This window comes from Poeciliopsis prolifica, unplaced genomic scaffold (assembly GCF_027474105.1).
Source record: "Poeciliopsis prolifica strain line A6 unplaced genomic scaffold, Auburn_PproV2 SCAFFOLD010, whole genome shotgun sequence".
Taxonomy (NCBI): domain Eukaryota; kingdom Metazoa; phylum Chordata; class Actinopteri; order Cyprinodontiformes; family Poeciliidae; genus Poeciliopsis; species Poeciliopsis prolifica.
In genome coordinates, this window is record NW_026562385.1 from 7,524,915 (window position 1) to 7,547,090 (window position 22,176).

The 22,176-nt window shown below is 37.7% G+C and overlaps 1 protein-coding gene across 3 annotated transcripts in view; it reads left to right on the forward strand.

Moving 5' to 3' along the window:
- The window catches only part of cacna1ha (calcium channel, voltage-dependent, T type, alpha 1H subunit a), a 120,803-nt gene that overhangs the window by 74,410 nt on the left and 24,217 nt on the right, over positions 1 to 22,176 (forward strand). For all 3 annotated transcript variants that reach the window (XM_055035053.1, XM_055035054.1, XM_055035055.1), the window contains exons 9-21: positions 1,359 to 1,597; positions 2,024 to 2,553; positions 6,132 to 6,298; positions 6,469 to 6,663; positions 10,906 to 11,057; positions 11,154 to 11,339; positions 12,364 to 12,481; positions 13,901 to 14,056; positions 14,604 to 14,691; positions 14,807 to 15,090; positions 16,222 to 16,590; positions 20,933 to 21,036; positions 21,582 to 21,705. In XM_055035053.1, coding sequence (XP_054891028.1) covers positions 1,359 to 1,597; positions 2,024 to 2,553; positions 6,132 to 6,298; positions 6,469 to 6,663; positions 10,906 to 11,057; positions 11,154 to 11,339; positions 12,364 to 12,481; positions 13,901 to 14,056; positions 14,604 to 14,691; positions 14,807 to 15,090; positions 16,222 to 16,590; positions 20,933 to 21,036; positions 21,582 to 21,705 — 2,712 coding nt within the window. The remainder of the gene's footprint in view (positions 1 to 1,358; positions 1,598 to 2,023; positions 2,554 to 6,131; positions 6,299 to 6,468; positions 6,664 to 10,905; positions 11,058 to 11,153; positions 11,340 to 12,363; positions 12,482 to 13,900; positions 14,057 to 14,603; positions 14,692 to 14,806; positions 15,091 to 16,221; positions 16,591 to 20,932; positions 21,037 to 21,581; positions 21,706 to 22,176) is intronic.

The window sequence follows — 22,176 nt, forward strand, 5'->3', positions numbered from 1 at the left end:
ACAGAAAAGAGATTAGTAATTGAGGTTTTTAAATCTGCTTCAGAGAACCTGCAATAACCTTTTGAAAGGGTGCAGGTAAACTTCTTAACTTCCCTCCCAGCATAACTGCCTCTCTTAAAACTGTGCAATTTTCTGTGATGATTATCAAATTTTCAAGCCTAAAAGCCTAGTCTATGTTTTATACTGAGCTCCCTTCCAGCTTACTCTTTAATATAGAAAGTGTTTATTATGCTCTGCAAATAAATATCTAGTGTATAGGAGAAAAGAGGTATGAGCAAAAGACCTCTGCAAGAAGAACTTGCATCAAGCAAATTAAGAAGATCTACATAATGGGTGAAAAATCAATGCCAGACAAAAACTAACAAAAATGAGACTTAAGTGGCTTGACTTTGGGTTATGTTTCTGTTGAGTTACACCCTTTTCTTTTTTTGCCAAGAATGATATTGGCCTGAAGACTCTCCTAAGAATGCAGCTTTTGTTCAGTATTTTTCTTCATGTTGAATTATGAACTCTCACCATAACTCAGTCAAATGATCTGCAGTGGTTAAATTTTCTGGTTTGATTTGCCACCATTTGTATGAGCTGTTGATGTTTTCAGCTGGTGAGCTTATCCTGTGAACATTTGCTATTTTTCCCTTTTATCTCCATTTGTGAAAAAAATCTCTCTGTGATGTGATGGGAGTTGAAAGTCATTAAATATCTTTGTAACCCTCTCCACCTCCGTACTTGTGAGTTAATTAGTTTCACATCTGTACTTTTTGGGATATTTTAGCCTACTTAAATGTTGTCATTTTAACATTATGTTGAGATCTGGAGGCAATCAGACATGGATTTGGCTGGTGAACTTCCAAAAATTGTGGTTAATCACAGATAATTTATCATTTAGCAAGGTAAAGGGAGGGAAAACTACTGTTCCAATGCGAGTAGTTTAAAAAAAAATGAAATCGTCATATTTAGTGTTGCTTTCAAAAATGCTTTCTGCATTTACTTAGGTTGTCTTTGATTTTGAAAGTTGTTGAATGGTCTGTTTCATGAAAATGTGATCAAACAGCAAAATCAGGTGGTACCTGTAAGGGTGAATAATGTTTTTGATTGCTGTGTGCAGTATTAAGTTTGAATTTAATTTCAATATAGGCTACTAGTAAAAGTGATTTTCACTATTTTGCTAATCAAAATCACAACAATTTTAAGATATTAATCATAAAAGTTTTTGATTGACATCTATATCCTAGCTACTTTCAGGTTGTGTTTATCAATCAATCAATTTTTATGTGTTGTTCATATTGTTTCTGAGTTGAAAATAACTGCACACAGAGGCTTGCATTGTTCCACATCTCCTTTTAACTTTCTCCAACCAGGTGGGCTCTTTCTTCATGATCAATTTGTGCCTCGTGGTCATCGCCACCCAGTTTTCTGAGACAAAGCAAAGAGAGAACGCCCTGATGAGGGAGCAGCGTGCTCGCTTCATGTCGAATGACTCAACTCTGGCCAGTTACAGTGAGCCAGGCTCGTGCTATGAGGAGATGCTACGATATATTAGTCATCTATACAGGAAGTTCAGGCGCAGGCTGCAGAGAATGTACTATGGATGGCACAGGTATGGCAGAGGCTGCGTTCTGCTGTCACTTACTTTTCTTGTTTCTAAATGAAATTCATCTGAGTCATGAAGTAGAGGTTTTCCCACCAACGTCATTTCACTTCGTTCAAATAACTGGTTGCATTTATAAAGCCAGAGAACTACCTTGATGCTTCTGTACTTTGTCATAGAAACAGGGGGCTAACAACTTTTAGCTAGGCTCCACGATCCTACCACCAGTTCTAGAAGAACTTGTTCTATCTTCAGGCTTGATTAAGAGTTGTTGCCAAAAACACATGCAAGGTCAGGCCAAAGCGTAGCGCTAGTTTTACTGAAATATTATGTAAATAAATCCAAGCTTTTTACTCCTTTCATTCATCAACGGGTGGAAGTTTTTTTTCTCCACGATCAGTAATATTTTATTTGATTTTTTTCTCGTTTGATCAGCAAACGACGCAAAAAGGTCAACCCTAATGGCAGTGGGATTGGCAGCAACAGTGGTGGAAATGGACACGGCCAAGGTTCCAGCAGGGGATCGGGACCTGGCACTGCACTGTGGCTGAGGCCAATTCATAACCTCCTGCAGCACCATCAGCACCAACACTGTCACCTCAGCAACGGTGGGCAGCACACAGCGAACGCTGCCATTTCTGAGCACATGGACCAGGGAGGCCACGCTGAAGGAGTGGAGGAGCTGGAGATGAAGACCCTTTCTGTTCCGAGGGGAAGTACAAACGGAAGCGGCGGCGAGAATCCTGCTGTCGTCTCTCAGGGAATGGGAGCGCTGTTCGGTCGACTCAATGGAGGCATGAATTATCCCACCATTCTGCCATCTTTTGTGTGCAGCTACAGCAGTAAAACACCACCCCCCCACTCGAAGCAGTGCGGGCGCAGTCCGGAGCAACACCCATTGAACCACCCGGCGTCTGAGCACACAGAGCCGTTGAACAAGCTTTACCAGCTCATGGGGCAGCACAGTAAGAAAAGAAAAACACACCATGCAGACATATCGGCAAAAATGAAATAATGCTTTGATAAAAGGGTGGAATTGACTTTAAATGCTTTCTTCTTTAAATACATTCTTCATTTTTTCCCTCTCACAGCTTGCTTTCATTGAGATTTGTGTCATGTCATAGCCACAAATTTCAAGCTCAAATATAATACTTTGACGTTTGATATTTGTGGTTGTGATGTGACAAAATTTTAAGTGTTATGAGGGCTCTATCATCTCAATCACACTTAATGTATATCTGTCCTCTTTACGTTTGAACAGAGGCAGACCGTGTGCTTTTTGCATGTGGCTTGTGCGGGCCACTTAGAGCTGCGACAGAAAATCCATATCTGGAGTGTTACAGTGATCAGTTCAGAGAGGTGGATGAAAGGCTTGGATTCAGTGGGTCAACGCAGTGTACTGAAAGTATCAGAAACTTGGGAAATTAGGCAGTGCAAAGCGGCATGAATACAAGCAGGTATGCAAGGGTATCTACAAAAAAACAAAAACAAAAAAAAAAAAAAAACAAAGGAGGATGAAAGAGAAGAGGTTCAAAGGAGAAGCATAAAGTATTAAAGATGAGGTATCCGGGGAGAGAGACCATGAGAACAGGGCATAGAGAGAAAAATAAATTAGATTAGTGAAAAAACAAGCTCTCAGGAGACAGCATGAAGAAGAGGGGGGAAAAGATGGAGAACAACCACTGTGTGTTACATAAGAACCTTTTAGAAAAAGGCAGAGATGATAGACTTGTCTGTTTATGTCCTGATGGGGTGAGACTGCCAGTGACGACCCGCTCATTCTCACACTGCTGACACCCTAAACGTGATTAAGTGTGCATAGATTAGCGCCTGGTGGAAGAGAGCTGTTATTTTGTGGCATGTGATACTTTCAAGTAAGATATTAATGATGAAGGGAAAGGGCAGATAAACCAGGGGCTGGAATACATCAGAGGTTCCAGTGTCTTTTTTTGCACGTTTCCTCAACATCCTTTTGAAAAAAGGGAATTATGGGAAAGTCATTTAAGATGAAGTAATTGCTGTTTCTTGAGGCTGGCCTGAAAGAGGAACCACCTTTAAAGCATACGTCCTCTTTTTCTGTGTGTTTTTGCTATGTGAACTATATCAGCAAAACACATATCAGTAAAAATAGTTCTGATAGTTCCATGAAACTGAAGTTCATGCACACATTTGGAGTCATTGAGGAGTCTGTCCATTTTGCTTTAAGGGTAACCAGTGGCATCATGGAAACCTTAAAACTCTAAATATATGTTGTAAAACCAGCAGCAGTCAATCCAGATATCATACCCACTAGATAATGGTAAACTTTTGCATCCGTCTCCATTACAGCTTTTTGTAGCGTCAACAGGAGGCTGTACCATTTCTCCACTTGCTACAAAATGATAGGTTGGTCACCCAGAGTGTTAATTTCACTCTCCTGTTTGGTAACACTTTTTGCCTCATAAAGTTTTTATTATGTATTCTTCTTCGCCGTATCCACTTTCCAAGTTAGCGGGATGAACTCATTAAATCTGCCGATGCAGCACTGCTCACTCAAGACATATACAAACTGCAAATTTTGCTGACTTAAATACTTTTCTTCTCTATTGTAAAATAGTTTTAACACATAGGCCGTATAGTAACAACAATGAGAAGGCACTCTTTTGAGATCCCACGCATGTTTTCAGCCCCCCCCACACACACACACACACACACCCACACACACACACACATGCACACACACACACATCTCTGACCTGAAACCTTCCCAGAAGCACTTACTCTGGCTCTGAAATGTAAAAAAACCAAACAAAGCAACAATCTAGGATTGCAGGAAACATAATTTCAGGTAGCATGTCCAGTCTTTCGAGATTTAGATTCCAACTAGAGTAACACATCAATTGTCAGCAGCTAAAACCTTGGCTATGAACAGACTTTAAAATATGGTACATATACTTATTAGAATATTTATTCCAGGAAACATTCTGACAAAAATAACCTGCTGTTTAAGCTGCTTTTTAAGAGCTGATGTTTCCAGCCACTAAGTTCTGCTTCTGTTCGTTTTCAGCTGTGCTTTGCATTTTCTCCACACTGATTTTAAGTCAGAGAACAGAAGGTGAGTGCAGATACCCAGACTGATGATGAAGGATGAACTTGCAGTGCTTACCGTGAAGGCGAGAGTATGTTGGCTCTGTGGGGGAAAAATATGACCTTATAGTGAGCAGAAGCTCACGTATTACATTGCAAGGTCTAAGAATGGCTATTTTTTGTATTGTTCTAACACAAATGTCACACATAAGGGATAAAAATATCAATAGACTTTAAAATAGCAACAGCACTGACCTTAAATTGAACCTCAAATCCAAACCAAATATACATATTTTTCATATCAGGCTTAAGGTGCTGCTCTCCGCACTAGTACAATTTTGGAAATTGTGGTCTCGGCCTTATGGGCCTCTGTTAACTGTAATTGAATAATCTCCGCTCTGCCTTTATTCCCTAATTTTCTGAAAATACGTCTGAAAAACTGAATTTGTCAAGACCTCTCGCAACACTCCATCGCCGGAGAGTTACGGAGAGAAATATAGGAGGAGTGGGGACAAAAGAAGTCATAATTAACTTGGGCTGACTGCACCCAATAATAAAAAGACAATATTTACAACATTCCCTTTTGTTTTTTGTAAGGCATCATGAAACTTGAGACACTGTAAGTTGGAAGAAAGATTCAATTTCTGACAAAAAAAACTTTAATTTCAGCAGTCGGGATGGCTCTCAACATTCACTAGACATGCTTTCTGGCTCAGTAGAATATTCTACATCAGGATCTGGGAGGGTTTTTTTGTCCTGTAAATGAAACAGTGAGATTTCAGATTTTGTTGAAATGTCAAACCACATATGGCTACTTGGAGATATTGCAGCATTCATATTTATTAGCTGATGGTACTCCTCTATGTGGTCATAACTGGGCTTTTTAACAGGACATCAATGCAGTTCACAATGACTGTTAGACATATGGTTTGTTCTAGGAATTTCTTTTGGGGTGTTTTGGAGCATGTTTTTATATTTTTGATCAGCTAATGAACAGCCTGGACCTTCAGCCTTTGTTTTCATTAATTTGTCTGCTCTGTTCTGTTGTTGGTCTTGTTTCATTGTTGTGAAGCTCATGTTGCCACCTGGTCACAATCAAGCAGCAAGAAAGATGAATACTTACATTTTAGACTCCAGTTTTAATATTTTAAACAGTGCTGCACTTTTGATAGCAGTAAAACAAGATTTTATCATTCACTCTGAGGATACCGGCATCCAGTTTTTCTTTCAGATATATTGTTGTCCATAAATGCAACTTGTGCCAAAAATAATAAAGGACAACAAAATCAGCATATTTTAATTTGCTAACTTTAAGTACCAAATACACTGCTTAAATTAGATTTCTTAAATAGCTGTTGCCAACAGTACTCATATGCAAAATTAAATAAATAAAAATCCAAAAAGACCACAAGATGAAAACAGCCAGAAACATTCCTTTGGCAGAGTTCTGACCATTCCTATCACTTTCTGTCTAAAGGTCGCCAGAGGCTGTTGATCCAGCTGGCAGGCGTCGTGCCCAGCCCTCTGCTTCTGGAGCTACTTAGCTGCCCTCTATGTGCCCGCAGCCTTGAGACCCTGGAACTGGAACTAGGAGACCTGGAGGGGGGCAAAGGAGAGGCTGATGGAATCCGCGACTTTCAGCAGGTCAGGATAGGTGCCGATACTATAAGGAACGTAGTAAACTCAGATAACATGTTGATTAGTTTTTAGCATATAAGTTTGTGTATTTCCGATCTTCGGTTCATGTGTTTTTCAAACGTTGGTAATCACTGAATATACAGCACATGTTGGTGTGATGAAACGGCTTCTTCCAGGGGGGCGATCGACGAGGATTCAGAAGTTTGTTCCGACGCCGTGGGGTTGTTGCGTGCAGAAACGGAGCCGTCCAGGCCTGGAAAGACTTCAGGGAAAAATTGAGGAGAATAGTGGAAAGTAAATACTTCAACCGGGGGATTATGATCGCCATCCTCGTCAATACCCTCAGCATGGGTATAGAGTACCATGAACAAGTAAGATTCACATTGTGTTTCTGAGGAACATATTGTTTGCAAGTTGCATTTGCTCGTCTGAAAATTCCAAAAATGTATTTGGAATATAAAACAATGGTGGACAGGTCACTAAACCAGTTCAACTTTATTTATATGCTTAGAACAAAAATGCTGATGAAAGTGCTTGACAGCAGGTAGAAATTAACAGCAATATACAAAAATAAGAGGAAGAAATAAAATAAAATAATAAAAGAACACATTATAAAGTTTTTAAATGTTTCTTTTCATATTAACATATTTTAGAGGATACTTAAAATCCAACCAAAATTCTTCCTCAATCTTTTTCTCTTTCTGATACTTATAAACAAAAAAGACATGAGTTAGGTTATTATTATTGTTCTTTCTGTCTAATGGCTGAATTGTGGGGTCGTTGGATGTGATTTACGTTTTTTTTTTTTTTTTTTTTTTTTGCTTGTTTGCTTTTCTTTCTCCTCTTCGTTGTCCTGCATTCAGTCTCCTTCAATTTTCTCTCATGGCAAAATGTGTGCACTTTTGTCTTTGTGATGTAAACATGGGGAAAGACTGGGAGAGCTTTTGCCTTTTTTGGGCAATACTACATCCATGTAAACACACTGAAGTGTTATGTATGAGCTCCTTCCCACTAGAGCACCCATCAACTTCCATTTGTGACACCTAGCCAATTTTTTTCACCCTGACGGTGTAAATCTGTGTCCTCCTTGAACCAATGGTGTGTCGATTTAGTGTGTTTTGGTTGTGTTTAGACTCATTCAAACTTGGAGGTAGTCTTGTTTTTCTTTTGTTTAGTTTTTTTCACTGTAAGTCAATACTGTGTAAGGATTTTTCAAAGTTAATAATCTTGACATTTTCAATCTAAGAGGTTCGCTTTAGTGAGAAATTATCTAATTAAAAAAATTTGCAGTGGAGTTTATGTTGTTTTTTTTCCACAGGTAAGGCGCTTTGAATTGCATCCTAATTTTAGCATCTTAGCCCCTAATGGCTTTCCACAGTATTTTCTTCTTACACAAATTGTTTTAATTTGTTCTTCTATTAACATTTTTGCTCTATGTGGTGCCTGGGATGCTGTCAGAAGTTGTGGACTTTATGGATTTTGTAACCAAATTTTGTTGGCCAGCCTTACACAGGTTTTATTAGTAGATTTTATCAAACTAACTAAGCAACTAAAGAGCTACCTCCTCTCTTACTTCAAAATAAAACTTCATCTAGGATTCATATTAACCTTGTTTTACTAGACAAAATATATATTTACTTTAAAATATCAAACATTACTTGTTACAACATCTTTGACAGTGCCTTCAATTTACACCACCTCTAGTGAGTGTCATATTGATGCCAAATATGTCATTGTATTATCAATAAGTCTGATTTATTGAGGGATACAGTCTATTGTGATGGTACTGATATATATATATAATTATATATATATATATATATATATATATATATATATATATATATATATATATATATATATATATATATATATATATATATATATATATATATATATATATATATATATATATATATATATATTTTTTTTTTTTTTTTTTTCAAATTTGCACACAACAAATTGTGGTTTGTGTGAGACTGATGTGCCTCTTTGTGTTTGTCCCATAAGCTCAAAATACACGATCAACATCACAAATCTTTGCTTTGCAAGAAAAGCTGTATGTGTGGGTGTTGATCTCTCATCTTGTTCTAATTTTCATCTTTGTATCCAAAAAGCAAGGTCAAATTCAGAGCTGTTTAAGATTCTTAATATTCAAAATCTAACCTCCTGTGCACTGGTATTGTGTTTAGATGCACCATTTTGTATGAAAGTGCAATAAAGAGAGTTTAGAATCAATACCTGAGGGAACATAGCACTAAAAATGATATTGGTGTTAAAATGATAGCACCATCACAAAAGCCTGCTTTTCTGATAGCAGTACTATTCCAGTATAACTTTTTGTACAGTGCTGTCTTTTTACAAGGTCGGGGTGGAAATTAGTTTTGCCCAAATAGTTCTGGATCATAAAAATTCAGTGAAACAACTCAAGCATTGATGTGTCATTATCTTCAGCTCACAGGTTGGTGCCTTGCATTGATTTGATCTACTTTGTGAGCCATAGTGTCATCACTGAATGGACTGTAAAGTGCCATTTAAAGATTAATATACATAAGCCTACTCAAACTGCTATGTGGACTGGGTTTTTGTATTTTACTACCAAGAAAAATAAAACAATTCTCATAAATTTGGTTGGTACAATCATTTATGTGTAATTTAGCACACAAGTTTAAAAAAATGAAGAAAAAACTAAAGGAAACTTATTTTGTTGGCATTAAGCTGTCGCTGTGTTGCTGTTGTTAAGGTTCTACATTTCATAACAATAATAGTATTACCAACATATTTTATTTACCTGGACTTTTAATAAAACTGAGACACTTTTCCAGTCTCGGTTATATAACTTTCTGGCAAGGCCACCCAGACTCCTCACCAGATACATTTAGGTAACTTTTGCAACAAGATGGAGTGTCTAAAGACACATTAGCAAGTAACTTCAGAGCCAATTGAAGAGCCTACAGGCGGTTTGAAGCGATGCTTCACCTTTCTGCTTGGAACTTGTGTTTCTCCATTTAATACGGCCGATCTCTGTTTTTGAGAGGTACAGTCACTACCACTGTACCACTCAAAATTGCCTGATGTAAAAGTGAGGGGAAATGCCCCACCTCTGTCCTGACCCTATAATTATGGCTATGCTATTGTGTCTTGTACCCATTTCTGAAACCAGTTTGATTTGTATTGTCATTCGCCATCAATGATGCCTACTCTGCAGCACGCAATTTATTATGCTGCACGTTTCCACACAGCTTATGAGGAATCCAAATGTAAAACCAGTTAATCATATTGCATATATGTTTTCAGGGTGATGGAGGAACAGAATTACCCTGGGGACTAAGGGTAATTCTAATCTGTCATAATAGGATTTTTGTAAATGAATCCCTTCCACTTTTAGTCTTAAACATTTTCCATCTCCTTTTCTATGCCGCTGGTCTGGTCTCGGCATCGCCAGTGCAAAGACTGTGGTTTGTTGATCCGCACATGAAAAGAAATGCAATATCTTTTAATGAGTCTCCCTTGCGTGACATGAGATGATTTTTTTTGCATCTCAGGCTTCAGAGCTTCACCCACTTTGAGGCAGAAAGCAGAGTTTAATTATTTATGATCAAGAAAAATTAAGTCACATGGGGATCATTATTATTCATTACATGTAAATCTTTGGGACTGCAGAAAGCTTGTTGCCAAGAGCTGATGATACTGTCCAGCTGAAAGATTGGCAGCAAAATATAAGAAGGAAAAGATCAAAATTATGCAACTGAAATTTCAGCAGAAGTTGGTTATGAAAACTATAAAAAAATATATATAATACAGTTTGAACTGTTTTTACTGCATGCAACGTTGAATGTGCTTACATTCCAAATAAACAATGAAAAGGACAATGTGCTGTAAACATTTAGTATATTTAGAAAATGTCCAAGTCCAACATCTGAACTTTGCAGTTTGGACGTGTTTGTGTTTTAGATGTATTTAGTGCATTTTCACAAAACTTGAAAACTTGAGTCTTAACTTAGACTTAGAAAAAAAAAAAAAACTTGCGAATGTCTGTGCTCCAGAAATCAACCCAACTGAAGTTGATATTGAAATGAACCACACCTGTGTGTTAGGGCATACTCTTTCCACTTATTCAACTACAAATGTTAATATCTCAGTGTTTAATTTCTGTGCATGTTTTTTGTTTCTTAATGCAAAAGTGCATCACAACTTCTTACTAGATCCTATTCCAAAGACTTATTCAAGCTACGCAGGGTTCCATAATGCATTTAGCTGAGTCAAAAATTGCAGAATTTTTCATAAGGATTGAATACATGCTTTGTGAGGGGCAGAAGGAGGCTCAGTCAAATCTTTTCTGGATCATTGACCATAGTGTGAGGTAAGCAAAGTAAATCAGCAGTGATATATCGATGCGGTTGGAAGTCTACGATTGATTTGGCCTGACCGCAACTCTGAACTTGATTGATAATTTCTCTGTTCAGGTCACAGAGAAAGAGTGTGACCTGAACACTCAGAGTTTTAGAGTTCAGTGATAAGAGTACTGTTTTGTTTGTTTTTTGCCTCTTTAATTTTTTTTCCTCTTGACTCTGCTTTTGACTTTTAAGCTCTCTCTTTTTCTCTCCCTCCAGCCTGATGAATTGACTGATGTGTTGGAGATTAGCAACATTGTTTTCACCAGCATGTTTGTGCTGGAGATGGGCTTCATGCTGCTGGCTTTTGGGTTGTTTGGATACATCAGAAACCCTTACAACATCTTTGACAGCATCATCGTCATCATAAGGTAATATTACTCCTCAATACTTTTCTACTCTTGATTTTACATATTTTTAAAAGTTCATTTCAGAGACAAGCTGTTTTTTTTGTTCATGTTTCTCAGTGTGTGGGAGATAATAGGTCAAGCGGATGGAGGTTTGTCAGTCCTGCGTACATTTCGCCTGCTGCGAGTGCTGAAGCTCGTACGTTTCCTACCTGCCCTGAGGAGGCAGCTGGTGGTGCTGATGAAGACCATGGACAATGTGGCCACCTTCTGCATGCTGCTGATGCTTTTCATCTTCACTTTCAGGTGCAGAAGTGGGAAATCTGCTGCCTCTCTTGCTTATTTGTCGATAAATCGATGTCGCTGCTTTCAATGTCAATAAAAAGGACAATGTCAATGTTAACACATGGAGAATTGGACAAGTTTGCTAACATAATTTCACACAGAAAGTATGAAGTACAAATTTATGACAGTTTATACAAAAACAAATTGAGACATCCAAATTTTCTTATATAAACAAAATCACCCATGAAATTTTATTTCACGCACCTTTAGCCAGAAGGATAACATAATTTTCTTTCAATTCACACCATTACAGCGTACAGTTGCACATTGCACTTTTCAGATAATAGGTTCTCAAATTTATTATAAAAAATACCAATAGACTGTAGACCAGCTTTTTCAGACAAATTTAATGAAACAGTTGGGCAACTTGACTTTTTTTTTTCAATTTATTGTGGCATGTCACAAAAACACTTCAGTCTGACAGAGACAACATTATTTATGTTAATGTCTTGTGATGGTAGGAGAACAAATAAGATTTTTGTCTGGAATCCATCCATAACAACCAGTCGGTAAGTGGGTGGCTGATTTAGAAAGTGACCCTCTTTTGCTTCAGATACTTGCAAAAGTTAGCATTTTTCTTTAAAGTTAGTATTTTTCTTTAATCAAATGTACAAGCGTGGACCTAACCAAGTGAGGTTTAAAGGGTTTTTAAGAACTCATTCTGTTTGGACAAGATGAACACGGATCCTTATCCAGACAAGTGACATGTGGCAAAGAGGAAGAGGTTTCTGTGTCACATCATGTTTATACCATGAGGAAACTGAAAGTTATAGATGATAAATTGGAAGTTTCTAAAATCTCCGGTCAGTTGATTTGGGTGAATTTATTTTAAAGGGAACTTCAGGGGCATTAACAACATTTTTAGTGTGAGATTGCTCAAAAAAAGATTAATTTATTTTTATCAGATTCCTTTATTTGAGCAGTGCCATCAACATTGTCTGTGTGCATTCAGAGGGTCTTTAATGCATCGCTTGTGTTTCTGCAGCATACTTGGCATGCATCTGTTCGGATGTAAATTCAGTCAAAGAATGGAAAACGGAGACACCATTCCTGATCGCAAAAACTTTGACTCGCTTCTCTGGGCCATTGTCACTGTATTCCAGGTGAGTTTTTCTATTTCCCTTGTGTTTACTCCTATGTTTAGGCCTTTGTTCCTTAATTTCATTCTTAACATAACATTGTGGACAGTGACACCAGCTTCAGTCGGGATCTTCACAGGATATTTTATTTTTGTTCTCCTTTTATGTAAAATAACAAATGGACTTTCCCAATTTGTAATAATTTGTATAATTTAATGATAAGCTATTTTTCTTATTTTACTGGTAAAAAGAAATAATTTTGGATATGATCTAATCAAGAAACCTTAAGTCTGATTTATTGTCAGTGAGTAGAAAAATGTCTTTTTCAAATATATTGTTATATATTGTATATTTTTATTTATGTCTGTCCTTAGTTATGCATTACCCAATTTGCTAGTCATCTCTATCCCTATTAAAAATACATTCTCAAACAATGCACTGAGTTTTTCCTAATCTCAAAAAATGGAAATAGCTAAATAAAACAGCTATTTTGTTTACAGTGTTTGCACAGTAAACACTCAAGAAATGCAGTATAAAAATAGTGTCTCCATCCTTTGTTTTACTTAGGCTCACCAGGTCAAAACACATGTCAATAGAACTCCAAAGGGTCTTCATATGTATGTGAAATTGTCCCATGTCTGCTTTGAAATGCAAAAACTGTATCTAATTGCATGCAGCATCTATCCCTCACCATGATTTCTATTTTTCGCTCCACCTCCCCGTGGAGATATTGTGCAATTGCTCCAAATCCATTTTTCTGTTTCCGCACGGGATGTGTCAGCAGAAGGGTGGAATACACATTGCAGTGGACTTTCTTTGGTGCTGAAGAGGCACTTTATCCACCACAACTGTCCTTTGAGAATGCTCCATTCGCTTCGTACTTTGTCCACTCTTACTACAGTTATCAAGGTGTGCGAGCAGAAAAACAAACAAACAAAAAAAAAACACAGATGTGTGCAGAGCCGCATATCGTAGTTCACAGAAGCTGCACAGAGGGACTCTGCCTTTTGCCCAGAGTGGTAAATGAGTAGGCAGAGCCAGCCTACATGAATGCTGTGTGCAGATTTGTACTCCTCCGTCAGTCATGTTTATCCAACTACAGGCACAGAAAGGCAGGCATTTACATCCAGCTGCTTCCACTTGTCGCAACTTACAGTCCAAGAGGTTTCATAAATTAAATTATTGTTCCAGTGTAAGTAGCTCTTTACTGGGCTTCATAATGCATATAATCGATTTATGTACTGTTTAACATATCGACTCGTGCTGCTTTTTCTTCAACTCACTACTCCTTGCCTTTTAATTACACGTCTTCTAAACTTCCCAGTCCTTCTGTCCTCTTTTATTTCTGCTGTCATCCATCTCTTCTCCTCCACTTCCCCTCCGTCTTCATGCATGAATCTATATCTATGTTTTATTTCTTTATTTTTTTTATCCACATTCCAGATCCTTACCCAGGAGGATTGGAACGTGGTGCTGTACAACGGCATGGCTTCTACCTCTCCATGGGCAGCTCTCTACTTTGTTGCTCTCATGACGTTTGGCAATTATGTGCTCTTCAATTTATTGGTCGCCATCTTGGTCGAAGGCTTCCAGGCTGAGGTGAGAATGACTTTATTGGTTTTCCGACTGTGTTGATGGGCTGAACGGTATTTCACCAATCACTGTCTAAAATGCACAAACCCGCAGCCCCTCGGCCCCCCTCACTTGCAGGAAATCAAGATCTGGAGTGAGATGATATAGCATAACCCTCACTGTACAATCTTCTAGTCTATTGTTAGAAAGAGACACCTTCTCCACACATGAACTACAATGATAAAAAATTATGCTCAGGGTGCAACTGATGGATAAGTTATCATTTATCTGGTGCTTATCCATTCTCTCATGACTGAGGTTTGTTGTTTTTCAATGTTGTAGCATCAGGGAAGCATTGCTTTCTATTTTGTGACTATTTTTAATCTTTTTTTAATGTGGATTTCTACAATGGTAATCTGATTTGTCCCTGTTTCTTACACTGGAAAGAAAAAACAGATCATAAAACCAACTGTTGCTCCTGTCTAAAGACAACAGGCCCTGGCTTTTTCTTCAAAAATCAAGACAACAACACTTACATGGGTTCACTTTTTATGTACATAATTGTGTCTTATAGGGTGATGCCAATCGATCAGAGTCAGACGATGAAAAGAAATCTGACAATTTTGATGAGGACGACAAAGTCGAACAACTCAGAGACACAGGTGGATAAAAAAAAAAATCAAAACATTCTAACCTGGCACTTTATTTTCTTGAAGTTGATTGATTTGAAATAAGTATTCGACTAGTAATCTAATAATCTTTATCTGTGATCCATAGAGCTTAAGATGTACTCTCTGATGATGACAGCCAATGGTCACATTGACCCTCGTGGCGCTATGGCTCCTCCCATAATAATGCACACAGCCGCCACTCCCATGCCAACGCCGAAGAGCTCCCTAGGGCCGGAGTCCATCTTAGAGGAGGAGCTCATGTACAGAGAAGGGATAACTCAACATGGAGAAGCTGGGCTGGGTGTTTCTGAGACAGGAAGTGGCCGCGCCGAGTCTCGGCGTGGAAGCTCAGCATCCATGGACCCAGCAGCCTATGACCAGCATTCTTTAGTAAGTAATTTCAACACTTTCACAGATGTTATGGGAATCTAAAATAATTTTTGTTGAAGTAGTGTACTAAATAATGTTGAGCAAAGGAACATAAAGGTTCACAATGAAAAGAAAATTTAGCATTTTAATTGGGTATTTAGCCGACATGCGAGATCTCCCAAGATGTTACCCCATTCACTGCTCGCATAGTGGTAGTTAGATGTTTTCTAGCCCTAAATATCCCTGATGTGTCACTAAAATTGAGACCTGGCGACTCTACAGGGCATCAGCCATGAAAGAGTCGAACTATATCAACTATGTCGGCAAATTGGTCCCCATGGCATAGAAAAGACACTGAATTCCCATTATTTAAGTTCCCTCCGTTGTTTCTGCACGTTAGTTTTCACTTTAAAAAAAGAAAACTTGTGCTACTCTTGAATAACTTTTCTCCTGGAGTCACTGTAGTTCATTGAACATATATTTTAAGCTTTTAAAAGATTAATATTTGAGTTTTGTAAAATTTTGCAATAAAAGTCTGAACTTGTAATTTTTTATTTTTTATTTTTAACTAATAAATATTGAACTGCAGGGTGACATGTTCATTAGGCTGCTGATCTATTTCCAAGGTTAATTTAGACAAGCTTCAATCATTTGTTTGGAATTGGAACACAACAATCCAAATCTAGTGAGTCAGGTGTGTCAATACAAGGCTTGCTCACAGACTTTAATATCTTCTAATGCAGTCTAAAACTACGAGGAACAATGACTCTTTCTGATTTTTTTGTTTTTGCTATTGCAAAGCTATATTTTGTTTAATTAGCTCTCCTACACAGCTGACTGACCATTTGTGACAACAGGGGGGCCTAACACTTCTGCTGCTTGATACATTTGGGGAAAACTCTTAAATGTGTTTTGAGGTTAAATCACAGTTTAGTTGGAAATACACCCATTTGTCCACTGTACACTTAGAAGGCCTTGACAATAATATCAATCTAAAAAAGAAGAAATTTAACAGAAAACGGAACAACAATGTTTTCAGAACAGTATGCGGACTGTTACTCTATTGTCAAGCATATTATTTTAGAATATACTGAAAGGTGTATGTGTTTTTTTATAGAATATCTAAATACTTAGCCCTTTCTCCCCCTGCAGACTCTCTCAAGCCCTGGACGACGCTCACCTCTCCCTCTCCGCGGTTCCATCAGCTCATGGGGAAGTCGCCGCTCCAGCTGGAACAGTCTAGGGAGAGCACCGAGCCTCAAAAGGCGAGACACCAGCGGAGAGAGGGAAAGTTTACTGTCTGGAGAAGGCCGCGAGGAGGAAGAGTGCCAAGAACAAGAGGAAGCTGGGGTGAACAGCAGAGTAAATCCGGAGTCCTTGGAACCGCTGCAGGCATCTTCTCTCTGCCCTACCATAGTAGCAGAGTATGGCGACTGCAATGGGAGGACTGTGACATATGACCCAAATGGAAACTCGGACCCCAAAGATGACTTCACGTCGGAGGATGACTTAGATGAAGATGTAAGTTACCATGACTCCCTGCTTTTGAAATAATGCACATATTTAGAAATCAGCAGTGAGATTTGAGCAGTTTACTAAGGTCTTTCCTCTGATCCGTTCTGGTGTTTTACATTAACCCTTTATTTACTTGTTTGCAGTTAAGTGCTCATTTCCAAATGTGATTTTCTTTTCAAAACAAAAGGAGATTCTTTTTGTTTCTCAAACTGAACACAAACCTAAAACTAGTGAACAGGTTTGGCATTGTCAAGTTTTCAGAAAATCTAATTCAATATTTCCCGATGGTGGAGTGGGTTTGTCATCCAGAAGATCTAAGTAGTAACTAAGTGGCTCTTCTGTGTACCAAAGTTCGACAGTCACACGTGAGACTCCTGGTGTAACAGCTGGGGCTGGTTTACAATTTGGCTTTTCACCATTGTTCATTTGGGGATTCCAAACAAATGAAGCCTTTTAAGTGTCCATACCTTGTGAAATGTTTTCTAATTTTTTCACGCTATCATATATGTTTTTTCTTTATTTGTAACAACTTTTAAAAATAATGAACCGTTGACCTACATTTCACAATTATGCACTACTTGCACTACTAGCACATTGATATTGAGGTGGTTGTTATATGACAAACAGGTGCATAAATGTATTTGCACCAATCTGTAACCCCAAATAATAAGAATAATCCTGAAAGACTGTGGTAAAGAAAGTAGGTAAGTCTGTAAATTATACCTAAAAACTGATATTTCATGAACATCCCTCTCCATTTTGTCCCAGTGTGAAGCATCAGTATATAATGCTATAGCCTGTTCTTCATCTCAGGCTACAATTTTCTAAATATAAGATCTATAGCGGTTCACATGACTTGTTTTTCTTTTTACCACACCCACACTTCATCAGTTTTCTTTTGCCTTCTAACCCTTTTCTCATGATCTCTTTTGATTCGCTCCGCAATGTGTGTGTGCGTGTGTGTGTGTGTTCATGATGCAGTGTCTAGAGGGACGCTAATTGTCATGCTTTAATTGATTGACTTGGGCCGATAATTGTTTTCTCACTGGGTTGAAAGCAGTTGAAAACGTTTGTAGACGCATGCAGGTCGGCTCAAGCGTTGAGGCTCTGTTTACTCCCTTGGTGGTTTCATGTGACCTGTGTTGTGACATTGCTCAGGTTTTTTTTCTATTGGCTCCAAATTGAGTTCATAATGCTATGAAATCGAGTGAAACAAAAGGCCTCTCCCCATGGGTACGCACTGAATGCAGCATTCAGTGCATTACAGGCAGCATGTGGATGTATGGGTGTGGTTGTGTATGGATTGTGTTAATCTGTGTATAAAATGTGCTAAGTGAGACGTGAGCAGGATGTTCAGTGTCAGAGACTTCAGATCTCGGCTCCAAGAACATCTAAGCGGCAGGTCCTTCTTTTTTGTATCTGCACGCTCACTGGGACACGTGCACACACAAAAATAGAAGACACTCTCAGATGTACACATGCTCACATAAGTGCCTGTGTGCCCAAAAAGCAGAGTCTGGGAGGCTTGACTCTGGGCTGTTTTTAATTAGAATCCTAAAGCACAGAAGCTGTGGACCTAAGCTTTCTTCTGTTTGTTTTACTGCAAACTTTAATGAGTTCTGTTCTGAGCTTCTGCACTTGCTGAGTTGAAAGTCCACCTGTTTTGGTCCAATTATTTCCACCGTATTATGCAAGGAGACACATGTTTATCGTTCCCCTATAGACATAAATGTGGACCGTCTAACATCAGCAGCAGTCCGCAACAAACTCAAGACATGAATTGTTTCTTAAATGTGTTTTTTCATGTCGTTTTTGCTGGGGAAACTCTACTCCGTGCCACAGCACCCAGCATTACAAACATCATTGGAAAAAAAAACATTTTGTTTTGAGCGTTGTCCTTAACGTAAAGTCCTTATTGAATTATATGAGTCTGGATTCATACATTTCACAGTTTTACAAATGTATACCTTGAAATATATTTTTGGTAATGTAGACAACTTAAACACTGTAAATTAAAGTAAGGGTAACACATTAATTTGTTTAGGAAATGTATATAGAGTTGTCGCAATTTAAGAATCAATCTCAAAATAATCGAAAGTTAAGAACCAATCTTAATGTAATCATTTATATTACCCGTTGTTGTTGTCTGTTTTCTACTTTTATATATATGTTTCTTTCAGTAGATGAAAGAAACATGGCACAAATCCAAGCACAAATCCCTAACAAGAAACATATTGTAAGAAATACTTTTAAATATACTTATAAATGATTAAGCAGCTTTTTCAGTTTGATTAAGTTCAAATCAATTCAAAAATACCTTAATATTCGGAAAGGCAGAATGAATGTGGTTGTAACCCAAACTGTCCTAATTTCTTCAAAGACTAGATAATGAAAGCTCTGAGCAGGAGGATTTTCTAGGATTTTCACTGTTGTTGTTTAACAGTTTTGTAAAGAGCAAACTCCTGGTGGTCCAATATGTCCTTGTAAAGTATCAGATTTAAAAGGTGGGCTCTGGAAGCCCTGAAGAAGCCCACCTTTTAAATCAGATTGTTAAAAGCCCCTTAGTCCAATGCCACCACTCCAGCAGCTGACTGCAGAAGATATTTCACTTTCCACCGCAGACTCATAGTTTCTATTTTCTTAAGTTTTCTCAAGAAGTACAATATACTGTATACTATCCCTTCTTGTATACTGCTTCACTATAGCATCTCCAGTCCAGCCTGTTGTTCACACGAACACTGATGTATTTGCACTCTTTCATCACCTCTACTTCTTTTCCATGATAAATACGGTTTGACTCATTCCTGTTTCTCATCAAATCTACAATTATCTAATTTGTTTTGTTCATATACAAGATGAGATGATTGTTCCAACACCATGCCACAAAGTGGTCAATTAGCTCTCTAGACCATCTTTGATGCATCCCACAGCTGCAGTCATCTGAGGCAGAACCTACTGGCTTATACTGTTTCAGTCCATCCAGCTTCCACTTCATCTGACTTATTGGACAGTCAGGAGGTCTGATGAAAGCTTGTTTTGAGCTAAAGCTGATTCTAAATTATGTATTTAATGGAATAGAGGTTTTCAAGTCTTCAGAACCATCAATTCACCAGATGTTTCTCTTGTCACTGTTACAAGATAAACAATTACAAGAAACAGAGCACATACTGTAAAAAAATAATAATAATAACAATAACGGAGCAGACCTTAAAGCATCACTTAAAGTCTTCCTTGCTCCAAGGATGAAAGATGCTGTTGCTTCTTCCTCTCCAATAGTGCACATGGAAAAAAACATCAAAAGTCCCAGGGAAACAGACATAGAATTACATTTTTGCTAATCTACATTAAAAATTATCACATTAAAAGTCTAACCGATCAAATAAACGTCGTCGGAGAGCACATGAGAAAAAAGTTCTGCTTGATCTGTGGATTATGCTTGGACCAGATAGCTGGAATGATTCTGAATCGTGTTAAGAGATAAATCTCTGTGGACTGAGGAAAACCAAATTGTTTCAAGAACCTTATGCAAAAGTTTGATGAACATTTGGTGCAAACAAGGAGAACTTTTCAGAATAGTCAAACCTGGGCCAGCCGATCCCTCAAACAGGTCGAAAGTCAAGTTTTTCTGACACACTGTTAGTTATGTACAACAATTCAATCTCTTGTCTGCGATGTGTCCAAGTCAGGTCAATGCGAAGGCTCAACCACATGCAAAGGTTTTATTTTAAATTGTTTACATTTCAGAAAATCCATACAAAATCCACAAATTACCAGAAAACACATTCAGCTGTATCACCATAGTTTTAAATAAAAACATCACAAATCACAACATAATGTCTGTATTTTTGGTTTGTTTTAGAAATGCAAGACACATTCACTTCAGAAAACAAATGTTTGATCTGTTTGTGTTAATTTATTGTAACTTCAGACAAAAATGCCGAATGTGATTGGACACTGCAAGACACAGAATGCCTCTGATTGTTTATTTGTAATTTCAGATTCCTTTTAGTTCAAGTTATGTTGACAAAACAATCAGGCTGTCACAATGCTCTATAATGGAGATTAATCAATAAAAGCCTTTGTTGGAGCTCAATCACTGTGCTGCTAAAGGAGCTTGTTTAATAAGCAGTTTGCTTGCTGCCTTCTGAATTAGATAAAAAAATTTAACAGAGGGCAGTTAACAAAACGAATGTGGTAGTAGTAAAAATTTTACAATTTGCCATCACGATGCAAACTGCAGTTTAATAGGGATTGTAGCTGTGGTTTACAGCATGCTCGAGTGAATAACAGAGAAGATGCTGGTGATTTTCTGACAATTACAAATATATATGTCCTCTCATTGCTGCAGAGTCCTTTCTGCTACTGGGTCAGGAGGGAGCTCCACAATATGAAGCCCCGCTGGTGTAAGGAACACGAGAGCTGGACGCTCTATCTGTTTGCACCGGAGAACCCGTAAGACCCCCACACACACACGCGCACACACACCTTTTAGCCTCCCTGTTATCTGCTAAAAGAAGAAAAGGCATAAAAATGGCAAACTAGTCTGAGCTTAAATAAAAAAAATAAATAAATAATTTTTTTTTAAAATTCTATTTTTGTGTTTCTCTTAACTCAATAGTAAATTTCTGACACTGGAACTTCTTAACAATGAATATCCGAAAAAGAGGTGATTGTCGATGAGGTAGCTTTTAGTAAAATGATTGAAAAAAAAAATCATTTTTCAGCTTCAAAGCAATTCATTATTTTTCAAGGTCAATCAAGATGATTGTCTGATTCCAGTCACTACCCAATGTCTCTGTTAATTTTGAGTTTTTACACAAAATGAATGAATCTGTATTTTCACAGATAGTTGTTGACTTTGTCATTCCGCCTTTTCCACAATTTCAAAATTTTGTTCAGCTTCGGTGAAGTTCCCTGTTGTCATTCTTCTAAATGTTTGGTTCGTAGCTCAGAGCCACAGTAGGTATTTTGGTATCTGACTCTCTTTGTCTGTTTAGAGTCCGTGTGTGGTGCCAAGCTGTGATCACTCACAAATTTTTCGACCATGTGGTTCTGGTTTTCATCTTCCTCAACTGCATCACTATCGCTCTGGAGAGGCCTGATATAAAGGCTAACAGCACAGTGAGTCATGGACAAACATGGTTTACATAATCACTTTTGTTCACACACAGTCCACTTGTCTTTTCCAGACCATGGATTTCACTCACTTTTCTCATACTAAAAACATTAATGTTGAGATATACTAATGAAAAAAAAAAAACAACAAAAAAAAAAAACAAAAAAAACAAAGATGTTGTGTTGATTTCAGATTTAGGTTTTATTTACCACCTGACAAATAAATGTGATAGCAGAGTTGAAGTTACTCAAGTAAAACTTTTCTTTCAGGTCCATCTTTGCATGTCAATACCAACTTTAAAAAAAGAGCAAAAGTAAAAAAAAAATCCTACCTTTATATACAAGTCAAGGTGCCACAGTATTTGTTATTTCAATAAAAAAAATAAAATAAAAACTGATTACATAAAAAAGGCATGGCATGTGTCAGTAGAAAACTTATTATTATTATTATTATTATTATTATTATTATTATTATTA